Here is a 12591-nt window from a genome sequence, read left to right on the forward strand (position 1 = left end):
CACACCACTCCTGTAATTATTGTGTAGTCTCAATAAAACATTACTTTTACATTAATTCTACATTGAGGCCACATTTATGCAAGGTTTCAAGTGAAAACTCATCATTTTGACAAAGATGGCTGTTGCTGTGGAAATAGCAGAAATGTTAAAAAAAAAAACTATGTGAGCATGCGTGCCAGGCCACAACTTGGTGCTGTAGGTTGTTTTTGGAATAAAACCACACAGTGTGCATGCAGAGACCCCCATTTCCACGAAGACAGTTGGAGCGTTTCAAAAATCTCCACCCTGGGAGCCATTTTCAAAAAGTTGCATTTTCAGTGGCTCTGAGCATGTAAAAAAAAAAAACGGATGTTTTCCATTCTAACTAAAAAATGGTGTGAAGAAAAAAAAAAAGTAATGCGGCCTAAAGTTTCCAGTGCTTCCATATTTGCTGACTCAGCCTCTCTTCCTTATTTGGTGTCAAACGAGTCTGAAAGCTGGAGTTTTTCTAAAGCGTGCAGCCGACTTCTCGTTGCACATGATGTAAATGAAAAGATCCTCCAGCTTCTGTGACCTTGAACCAAGCAATTAGTCTTCAATAACCAAAGCTCGCAGTAGTTTTTTTTTTTAGCTGACTCCAGATTTTCAGCTCTGTATCTCCTGTGAAGACGAGGGGATTTGTGACTCGGTAATTTAGATTGCAGAAACCCTGCAACTGCTATTTTGGCCTCGACTGTGGACCAGATGAACTTTTCCTAAGTTAGAAGAGTAAGTGGGGCGAGAACATAAAGCATTTTTTCTTCATAATACAAACTTATTTATGAATCTGTAGAAAGCAAAGGTAAAGAAAAAGTGCCAATTATGGGTTAACACCCTGTTTTCTGTTGTTGCTGTTCAGATCGCAGTAATATAAATTAATTGATCAATTACCCTTAAAAACTGAAGAATTTTAATTGATATTCTCATTTATATTGACTTGAATGTGTTCAATTTATCCATTGTTGCTTGTCAGCGAGGCCTTTCTTTGTTTTACTTATTTTTCTTCCCTGAAATAATTGGCTGAAGATTTGTCGCCATACTGCCACCCAGTGGCCGAAATGGTAATGCACTTTGTGTTAGCTATTTTCCTTTGAGTTGCTCGAAAGTTATGTGGGAGTTTCGATGAGGTTTGAACTTCTTCTTTTTTTTTTTTTTTTTACTTTTTACTGCACTACAATATGGCAAATGTTTTTTTTCTAATTTATATTTTCCAAATTCAAATTTGTTTTTTGTCTTTTTTTTTCCTTGTTTGATTCTTATGCTTAACTAATGATGAACTTTTCATTTTTTATTTTATTTTTAATCAAGGAAATCAGTCTTTATAACATTTTTCAGCTCTACTATACTGAAGGTCCATACAAACTCTGTAATAACAGAGGAATTAGATTTTTTTTTTTTTTTTTTAATCATCGCTGCTAGGAAGGTTTTTCATTGCAATCTTGTGCAAAACTTGTTTGATGATACACAAATGTTAGACATTTGACGTGTGAGGGGTTTATTCTCAACATGAAGCGTTCAGTCCTCGAGTATTTGTCCACCTTAAGGCGTCCCGCGTTAAACGTTAGCGAGTATCTCGATATAAAAAGCTGAGCGTGACCTCTCCCCCCTCCCGTCTCTGTCCCCTCAGACATGGTTACTACGGCACGTCGGGCCCTCCCGCCCCGGTCAAAGCCCTGACCGACCTGAAGCTCCACCTGGCCAACGCCTCTCACCCCGCCTCGTCCTCCTCGTCCTCGTCCGACATGGTGGTCATCCACCCGGGCGCCGTGCTGGCCATGCTGGACCTGCTGCCCTCTGTGTCGTCCGACAGCCAGCCGGAGGTGAGCGAACACAACAAGCACGCCGTGTATAAAAAGTGTTTTGATGGCTGGAGCTCCAACCTTCCGTTCCCTTTCCGTTCCCTTTCCGTTCCCTTTCCGTCCCCTCCCCCCCCCAGCACGCCCTGGACCTGCAGCTGGCCGTGGCCAACAACCTGCAGCTGCTGGTGAACAGTGAGAGGAACCAGCAGGTTCTGTGCGAGGCCTGCCTCCACCAGCGGCTGCTGCAGCGCTGCAGCCACGCCCTGGGCGACGAGGACCACCCGCTGCACCCGCCGCTGCAGAGGATCTTTGAGAGGCTGGCCTCGCAGGCCCTGCAGCCGATGGCACTCAGGTACTGCACCTGCAATTCTATCACATTTTAATCCCCCCAAAAAGCGTATTCTTACTGAGACGGCTGTTATCAAATTAAAGTTAGGTTTCAATTTCGTATTTCCAATTAGCATGATATTAAAATGTAAAAGCAGTAAGAACCTTTTTTTTTTTTAACATGTAAAAATTAACGCATGCATTATTTTCCGTCCATAATTAATGCACCTTAGCATACAAAGACGATTCTTCTTCAAAAGTGCCCTTTTGAATTAATATATACATAATCATACTACGTTGTTCAAATCAAGCATACAAAAATTGATCAGGAGGTAAAAAAAAAAAACGTGTGTGCATTTCAGGCCCAGAGCCAAGCATTAGAACTCCCCACATTGCAAACAAAACTGTGAAAAATTCAACATACCTTAGTATAAAAGTGAATCAGGATTTAGGTCTGTATCCCGAAAAAAGTCCCATCGTGGCTTCATATCATCAGTACCGAAACCTAAAGTAAAACAAAGTGTTGGTGATTTCAGTGTTTTAGGACTGCATTTCTAAAATGAAACGAATGAATTGAAAGAAGGTAATCAAAATCTAAATGTAGCTGTTACAATAGTTTCCCATGCAGACATACATCCCCATAGTACAAACAATAAGTGCAGTGCATCTGCACATATGGATCCATTATCTCTCCAGGAGCCCAAAAGTCCCTCAAGAGTTGATTCTGCATTTTAAAGCTTTCATTTTGAGATCTGGTCAAGAAAAGAGTGCATCACTTCCGCTCGGGAGATTTTCCCCCAGCGCAAACAAACATTTCTAGCCGCAGAGCCAATTTGAATCTGCTTTTCTCAATTACCAATAAAGTATTTGTTTGATAAACAGGTGACTAGAAAAGATAATTCCGAGGTAACAGCTGTTACAGCAGGTTCTGGGTCTGGATTCTCAACGGAAAAAGACATTGTAATAAATGTACTTTGAAACAACGTTTCAAAGTAAAACACTTCCGTTGCGATTTGGGTGTTGTTTCCACGACAACGGTGCTCTGAGACCCTGAACACTTGTTGAAAGCAACTCTGTCTCCATGTCAACATTGTCGACATTGTTTTCAAAATGTTGATGTTTAAAATGCAAAACTCCCCGAGAAAAAAAGCGCAGAAATGATGCGTTTTCACTTGAGACGTTGGCGTGTGAACGGGGCCTGAGTGTTTTCGCTCTTGACGACACAGATGCAGAGCAATCTGTCTGGGAGCAGGAGTCACAACCCTTACTTTTCCACGCCGTATGTTCACACTTAAACTTGCGTCTGTGTGGGCGGAGTCAAGACAACCTCCTGTACTGAAACCGTCATTCAGAAATTTGTCAACCCTTGCTTTTATATCCCATATGGACACGACTTAGAAGAGGAAATACGGCAGTAAATATCACCGACGTCTACTGGATTTCTTGAAAAGCACAGAAGCGCCGCGGCTCCGTCATTTCAGCATTCTGCATTCAGTCTGCTTTGACAGGTTCCAACGTGTGATGCAGCTCTACATATTCATGCAGAATGAGGCGAGCCTCATTTCCCGCTTGACTGGTTAAGTGTGATGAGCAGGACCGGGGGGGGGGGGGTGAAGTTACTTGACATGCACGTGGTCGCCCCCTTTTTCATATGGAAATGTGACCCGGCCGCCTCCCATTCTCTCCCAGTAATTGTGCTGGAGGGCAATATATCCATATCTGTCACTCAGCCCCCCCCCCCCCCCCCCCCCCCCATTATTCTGCCTCCATCATTCTTACTGCTTTCAAGTCACTCACCTGCCACTCATCCGTGTCAGTGATTCTCAAAACCCCCCTGACAATGATTGGTGATTTACTCTTTAATGACCGTGTCGGTGATTGTTTTTCGAAACCCTGTTTACCCAATGGTTTCAAGTGAAAATGTAAAACTTCAGTTGTGTTTTGGGGATCCACTGAAAACGCAATTTTTTTTGCAAAATGACTCTGTGTGGAACTTTGCTGTTGCTAATGTGCGCGTGCACCACGGCCGTAATAAATCCCCCGGGACTTGGTAGTTGTATAGTTTTATAGAATGAACCGTAATAACAATACAACTTGGTCGTCTGACCATATGGATTTTGTCTAAGTGTAATGCCGTTGTTAATATTTATAGTGTATTCTTCTCTGCACACACGTGTGTGTGGTTGAATTACAATAACAGCCCACAGCGCCAACTCGTGGCCTGGCATGCTAACTACATTGTTTTTGCCGTTTCTATGTACACAGACTTTATTTTCCCAACATTGTGAACGCAAATCTTTTATGAACACTTGAAACATTGTTGCTCCTCCCCTGTGGGAGGCACCAGTGAGCTTATTTCTTGGAATTAAAAAAGTTTTTAAGTAATTAAAGGTGCGATCGAAATTTTCTTTGTTGCTGTGTTTTCCCCTGCTGACACCCCAGTAATCTGTCTCCTCCTCCTCCTCCTCCTCCTCCTCCTCAGGGAGTTCCTGCGTCTGGGAAACCCTCTGAACTGCGGCGCCTGGGACAAGAAGCTACTGAAGCAGTACCGGGTCCACAAACCCAGCTCGCTCAGCTACGACGCCGAGATGAGAAGTAAGACCACGAGCCATTCCTCTCAAACAAAGCCGACATATACGGAAACACTGTATTTGACTATTAAGCTGTTTTAGAATTAAGTTTGCTTGGTCTTATTCCACATTTCGAGACTGTTCAGCTCATCTGAACTCCTCGAAAGTTCCAGTCTTCCTTAGTGGGAAGTTACCAGTTTAACAGTTTTTTTCATGTGTAGTTTTCCAACTTACTGCAATAATAGTAGGATTTATACAAACACTCACGCAGATGGTATTAATGTCTTTGAGCTCTATTCTTCTAGAACAGTGCTCTTTCTCTCTGCCCTGATTAAGACCAGCTGTGTCTGAGCCCTGTTCATTTTTTTGTTTTTCGTTTTTTACTTCATATTTGCACTTTCCACTCGTAGAATTTTCCTTTTCTTCACTTAATTGTTTCTAATTGTACCTTAATTGTTGTACTTTTGACTTTTCTTCTGTGGCCATCAAATAATTAGGGCTGCCAAGTATTTTACTTCATTGTTCATCTCTTTTTTAAAATTGGTTATTTTTAAGGGTTTTTCAAGGCTATGAAGGCTGTTTGCACCTTTCCTTCATATTTAACTTTCTGTCATTTAGAATTCACTGAGCATAAATGGTATAACATCATTCATTAAAATGTCAATCTTTAGCCATGTCTACATTCTCATATTATTGCAATACATATAAAATTGTGATATATTATGCAGCAATATTATACATGTTCCATGTATTTCACAAAAAGTTTGGTTAAATGACTTCAAAACCTGCCGTGAAGTTTTTTGACATTTCTTTGTATTTAGCTTCAGAAGTTCTGAGCAGAAATAAGCTGAAAACCTCTTTACGGTGGAATAACGACCACACAAAGGCTCCGGATTTTTACTCACGTCTTTAAAAGTATCAGCGGGTCAAAAGGGCGGCCTCCTCAAAAGTGAAGCTGGCAGTTTTTAATAGCTGAGAATTGAAGCGCTGTGGCTCCACTCACTACAACTCTTGAGCTGATAACGTCACCCGGGATTCATTCCCGTCTTTAACAGTGATGAAGGTTTCCTCCAGAGTCAGAAACTTTCCTTCTCTTGTAAAAGCTTGAAATTGCAGCATCGATCTTGAGGCAGTTTTGAGGAGGACGGATCTCCTGGTGGAGGAGCGTCCTCTCCTTTTAATTACCTGGAGGAACTCGCGGGGTTATGCACAGGGAGGAAAAGCCAAAGATCACAGAGTCACTGGAGCAGATGTGACATTTACATTGTGATACAGCGACACGTGTAATTCGCAAACGTGGGAGCGATTTGCATTCAATTGGTTTTGAGTTCGTTCAACCACAGAAAATCAAGGCAATCCTCACAGGTAATGCAGAACAGGTAATCCCAACCAGATCGTCTTCTGCAGGTAACACACAGTAGATAATCCAGAAGAAGTAACACGCAGTAGATAATCCAGAAGAGGTAATGTGCAGTAGATAATCCAGAAGAGGTAATGTGCAGTAGATAATCCAGAAGAGGTAACACACAGTAGATAATCCAGAAGAGGTAACACACAGTAGATAATCCAGAAGAGGCAATGTGCAGTAGATAATCCAGAAGAGGTAATGTGCAGTAGATAATCCAGAAGAGGTAACGCGCAGTAGGTAATCCAGAAGAGGTAACACACAGTAGATAATCCAGAAGAGGTAACACACAGTAGATAATCCAGAAGAGGTAACACACAGTAGATAATCCAGAAGAGGTAACACACAGTAGATAATCCAGAAGAGGTAACACACAGTAGATAATCCAGAAGAGGTAACACACAGTAGATAATCCAGAAGAGGTAACACGCAGTAGATAATCCAGAAGAGGTAACACACAGTAGATAATCCAGAAGAGGTAACACACAGTAAATAATCCAGAAGAGGTAACACACAGTAGATACTCCAGAAGAGGTAACACACAGTAGATAATCCAGAAGAGGTAACACACAGTAGATAATCCAGAAGAGGTAACACACAGTAGATAATCCAGAAGAGGTAACACGCAGTAGATAATCCAGAAGAGGTAACACACAGTAGATAATCCAGAAGAGGTAGCGCACAGTAGGTTCTCCAGAGCAGGTATTCCATATCAGATAATTCTCAGCCAGATCAAAACTTACTGGCATTTTCCAACATTTATTTAGAAAGAAAACTCACACAGACCTTTATAATGAGAAAAAACAAACTCCTTTAATAATCCCAAAGTCTTGGTCTGCTTCCTGTTTAAACAAGGATCATCGTGTGATTGTAGATCCACCACAAGTGGTTTGTTTTCCATTAGCAGCTGCTAATGTCTGTAATTTTCGGGGCTCCTCAGCTCGCTTTAATTACTTGCTGTGCCTCCTCCCAGCAGAGGATGGATATTAAATCCCCGCTAATTACTGCTCTTCACAAGCAGCGTCTATTACAGCACAAATGACGCGAGTGTGTTTGCTGGTATTGGTGGTGTGTGAGCCTGGCGTTCACTTTGTCTGCAACACCGATAAGTGAGTCTGAGGGTCCAATCCAACATCTGGAACAATGACTGCACTTTTAGCATCACTCAGGGCTGCCAGGGGGTTATTTTGAGGAATTTTCAAGACATTTTCGACATTTCAAAAAGCAAGAATCTAAAATGTGTTTATTTTTAAACATATGGCCTTTGCAAGTGTTAATTGGGTGTGTAGTTAAGGTTAACTATGATTAGTTGATTAATACAATACTAACAAAGATACACTGGAATACTTCGAGAAAGGTTGACTCGAGAATCGCAGGGTTTCACTTCATTTTAAATGAAAAAAACCTTTGCTTAAAATCCACTAAGCTTCTCATTTAGATGTGTAGATTACAAGCTTTCGCTCAAACTTTCTTCAAATTCATGTCCCTCTGTGCTTTGTTTTTCAACCCTCAAGCATATAACGTGGGTTTATTATCAACATCAACACTTCAGTGATGTTTAAGTCAGATTTCACAATGAACGTTTGTGTTTTTCACTCATTGCAGGATTTTTTTGTTGGATCCAATTTAGATCAAAGTCAATATCCGTCAGTTAAACTTTGTTTTTTTTTTTACCTGATGTTTTGTTTATTTTGCATTCAGATTTTACAGGTATTTAAAGGTAGTTTTTATGTCTTTCTCAGCTAATCCTTGTTTTTAAACAGAAATCTTGATCAAATTAAGTAAATTTAGAGTAAAACTATTTATCTTTTTTAAAATAAAGACGAAATAAAATAATTAAAGTTAATTCAATTGTGGGTTTTTACAAATGGACCATTTCCCAAACATTTTGTACTGGTCCAGTTCAGCTGTTTTTTGATTTTGTGACGAAAAGAAATATGCTCCCTGGATGTGATCGGGTTCTTCCTGCCCCCCCCACCCCCACCCCCCCCCTACAGACAGTATGACCATGTCGATGGAGGGCTTCGGCCCCGATAGCGTCTTTGCCACGCCGGCCGAGGAGAACGGACAGTACCGCATCAGCCGCAGCCTGGTGCGATCGGCCGAGGGCAGCACCGTGCCCCTCACACGAGTCAAGTGCCTGGTTTCCATGACGACGCCTCACGACATCCGCTTGCACGGGTCGGCCGTCACGCCCGCGTTCGTGGAGTTCGACACCTCGCTGGAAGGCTTCGGGTGAGTCGACAAGACGGTTTTCATTCATGTTCTTTTCCTAGTGGCTGATTAAGACTCTTTCTAAATAATTACTTAATGCTTGGCTATGAGTAAATGCTATATTGAAGATATTTCAATAGATATTCAGGAGGTCCTGGTAGTGGTTCCACTGCTTGGTTACGTTTGGGATAATAGGAATTCTGAGGGTAGTAAAGGTTTGGAAGTGCATTTCGGTCATAGCATAGAAAAATAGGTACCTGGACCATCATCAGTTTATCTTTTAGGATATTGAAGAAAATGTGAAAGATTTGAGATCGGTCGACCCAAAGAGTTTCATGAAATCTCAGCTTATGCTTTATTTCCAGTTTCAGTTGTTTGACTGGTCATATGACCACAACAGAAAAACCAGCAGCGTCCAGTTCTGGTGTATTTCACTGACAGCAGAATATAATGGTGTGATTTATAGTCCAGAAAATATGGTTTATGCATTTCCTATCTCGTACCGTAAATCTCGATATGAATTGTCTATAGTCACTCCATCATGAACCGATCATAATATTACTTGAAAATAAAGAGCGAGCATTAAAAAAAAAAAGAAAAAGAAACGGCCTAAAACCTTAAAAAATTAATAAATTAAAAAATTAAATCACATTTGAAATTTACACTGATAAAATACTCTAACAATGGTGTAAAAAAAAATAGTTTGAGCACCATTTCCATCAAGTGGAGCGCCTCTGCTGTCATTGTCCCCGACACAAACGCTTCTCCTCACTTCACATCGTACCTTTTTTACTATTTTTCACTCAGTTCATTTATGCCAATAATTCTTTCTTCCAGTCGGCTGCGTTTGAGTATTCTCTCCGTCTTGTTTCGAGCTTGGTTGGATCAACAGATGGTGACAGTATTTTTGCTCTGAATCTCTTTGCAGATCAGTTTTTTCTGGCACACCTCAGGGTGCCATCTAATTTTTTTACCCTCCACTGAAACAGGTTATGTGGTTTTTTTTCTCCCCCCTCTCTCTCTCTCTCTCTCTCTCTCTCTCTCTCTCTCTCACTCTTCGCAGCCTCTCAGCAGGAGACTGCTGTTTGCCTGCAGTCGTGGGGCCGCGCATACAAATAGGCTTATTTTCCGCCTTTCATGTCTCACCGAGCTCTTTGTGCCGCGGCTGTCGGGGCGTGTCGCTCCCCGCCGCCGCCGTGCTGGGTGACCAGTGAATGTGGCGGTCGGGCGGCGTGTGCGGTGTGACCTTGGAAATTTCCCCCCCCGTCCTACTTTTGGAGAATTTACGTTACGAATGCACACTGAGATGCACAAAGCCAAAGCCAAAGGCTACGATGTGGGATGTTTATTTGTGACGTCTGTCCGGATTTGGGAAATGGGGACGGGCCTCGCGATCTATCATTGCAAGTTTGCAAGCAGCTCCGAGCATTGTTGACTGTTAAACGGACACCCAGATCGCTTGATTTGGATACTTTGTCATGTAAATAGAGCTTAGGGTATCGCGTTCCCCTCATTAGCTGCATTAACAACAAGTCTCACGACTGTGGGTTAACACACGAGGCGTTTCTGGATCAATTTGAGATGTCTCCACTCAGTTTTGGAGGGTAGTGTAACCAAATCCACAAATGCCCAAAAGTCTGCTTTTAATCCTTGTCTTCACGTCTCCCCAACGCCAACAAGCCATCGGCCAAATTTAGAGCAAAACAACAAGGCGCTACGACTTGTTAGCTTCACTGCTCAACTAAGCAGCGCTTGCTCTGTCGGGCATCTGTGTTGTTGGCTATTAATTGCAGTCTGAAGCTGTGATTCAGTACGTTTCAGGCGGCTCGGTATTACGCAAGCACACTTGAGGATCTACTTTTTTTTTTTTTTTTCAAGCTTTGATGGTTATGCCGCTCAGAAGAAACCCAGTTGTCATATCGCAGCAGCCGTCTCAGAATAGAACATGGAGTTTCTCCTGAAAATGCAGCACAGCGGCATCACGCTGGCAACGAGGCACTGGCCCACTTTCTCCTCGGCGCACGCATGCACACACACACACACACACACACACACACACACACACACACACACACACACACACACACACACACACACACACACACACACACACACACACACACACGGTGCTGTCTCACTTTAGGCAACATCTACATTTAAATATTCCTCCTTGGTACTTCAGCTTGTACCCGTACCATGACCTAGATTTCCTCCTCACCTCGTCGGTATCTCATAACCTGTGAAATCGCCCGGGGGAATCACGGGGGCTTGTTTTCTTTTGTTTTGGGGGGGGGTTTTTCCTTTCGGTCCCCAGAAGTCATGCACATCCCCGGCATGTGACTGTGCAAATACACGTAGGGTCCCCACATCGGCAGCTAAACCAGTGCGCACACACACACACACTTTTTTCTCCCATCTGTCAACATAAAATATTGATGCTTCTGCTGCTGTTAGGAAGCACACACACAAATCTTCTCTTCCCTCACACACACGCTCTCGTGCACAAGCTACCGTGCTTACACACACTCAGCCAGTGGCGTCCCCGAGGCCTGGATTATCTTCTCAGGCTGGAACCAACAAAACTTATTTCTTATGTTTTAAGAATTAAAAAAACAACAACATTTTAACTGTTAGTATGGCACTGATGAAATCCTACAATATTTTTTAATACAATTATAGAGCCTGTATATGTTAATGAGTAGCTGTTAGTATGACACACGTGTTCAAGTATTTGTCCTTGAAAAGTATCTTGAAACGTCGCCAGCTTCTGGGACGACGTCCTCTCGCTATAACGTTGACCTCTGAACTTCCTGTCATGGTAAAAACACAAAGCGGGAGTTGCCCTTATTAACCTTTTTTTATCGTGTGGCATATAAAGTAGGTTGTTTATATGCAACAAACACATATTTAAGTAGAGCGCTCGCTTCTTTTGTCCAAAGATGTTGTAGACAACAAAGGAAATATCTTGACCTTTGGTATCAACTACCCAGTTCTACCTGTGCCATATTCTTTTAAAATCAAAACTGAATTTTATATTACTTTCAAATGCGGGTGCTTTTCTTATGTTGTTTTTTTTGTTCTTGTTTGTTTTATCAGAGAAAGTAAAGTCAGACGAGCAAAACCACTTTCTGCATTTACAGATTTTTCGACGCACGATGACCTCACAATTAAGATATAGCCAAGTTACTGCAATGTTCAAATGTTTGCATATATCGGGTATTTTTCCATAGCTAGCGGATAGCAAGCGCTAACAACTGGCATGAAAGGGACTGGATAGCTAATAGCACCAATCAACTATAAAGTGCTATAATATCCATAAGTTAGTGAGTTAGGCAGTTGAAGACTACTTGTGGGTTTTGTTTTAAAATATAAAAGGACCCTTTAGGTTAGAGTTTGAAACCACTGACAGGTGGTGTGACAGCTACGAGTTAAGAACTGCTTAAAAAGTGTTACAAAAATCTTCTAGTTAGCTACGAGTTAAGGCCCTTTCACACTTTCCACATCCACAGGATAGGCTTTGGTCCGTGTGACGTAAATATTGTCATGCATCCCCGTGCATTAACAATCCTCGCAGTCGAATGCACGCAGCTCAATTGTTTGAGACCGCGCAACGATCGACAACAACAGCAATGGATGCCTACTGGGCTTTTGTGCGAGGAGATGAGTCGGTCTCCCCGTCAGTACAGTCACATTTTAAAAGACTATAAGGATAGCCAGACAACTCGGAATTGCTTGAGTGAAATATAAACCAAAAGGAGGAGAACGCTGCTCACCAGAAGTGTAAATATTTTAGGGATCCTAATTTTACGTTATTTTACGTGTACCGAAATGAGCCCTGAAATGTAGAATGAATAGAGTCACGTGCGCATCCGTGGTCTGCATGCAAGTTGGAAGTATGACGGGTCTGGAGTGATACACAATCTGCTTGATAGTGGTCAAGGATCAAGTGATGCAAAGTCCACAAGTTAGTGGGTGGTTAGAGACTGCGAGCAAGTTGTGTAAAAAGCCATTAATTGGCTTGAAGGAGAGGACTTGGCAAAATGCCAAGTTAGTAAGTAGTTAAGGACTTCCGACAAGAGGCACGAAGAACACAAGTTAGCTCGCGGCTGTATTTGTAAAATCCACATAAATTCAGTTTCAACTGAATGACTATCATTAGATAAAATGTGGACGTATTTTTAATACTTCCAAACAAAACAGTTTGAGCTGCTTCCAAGTCTGTTGTCAGGGAAAGGTGTTTATATATAAGAGGTGTGTT

The 12591-nt window shown here is 42.0% G+C and overlaps 1 protein-coding gene across 9 annotated transcripts in view; it reads left to right on the forward strand.

Annotated features, from left to right (window-relative positions):
- The window catches only part of wdfy3 (WD repeat and FYVE domain containing 3), an 85853-nt gene that overhangs the window by 35238 nt on the left and 38024 nt on the right, over positions 1 to 12591 (forward strand). For all 9 annotated transcript variants that reach the window (XM_080499423.1, XM_080499424.1, XM_080499427.1 and 6 more), the window contains 4 exons: positions 1646 to 1838; positions 1955 to 2169; positions 4627 to 4739; positions 8117 to 8354. In XM_080499423.1, coding sequence (XP_080355549.1) covers positions 1646 to 1838; positions 1955 to 2169; positions 4627 to 4739; positions 8117 to 8354 — 759 coding nt within the window. The remainder of the gene's footprint in view (positions 1 to 1645; positions 1839 to 1954; positions 2170 to 4626; positions 4740 to 8116; positions 8355 to 12591) is intronic.

This window comes from Blennius ocellaris (genome assembly GCF_963422515.1).
Source record: "Blennius ocellaris genome assembly, chromosome: 7".
Lineage (NCBI taxonomy): Eukaryota > Metazoa > Chordata > Actinopteri > Blenniiformes > Blenniidae > Blennius > Blennius ocellaris.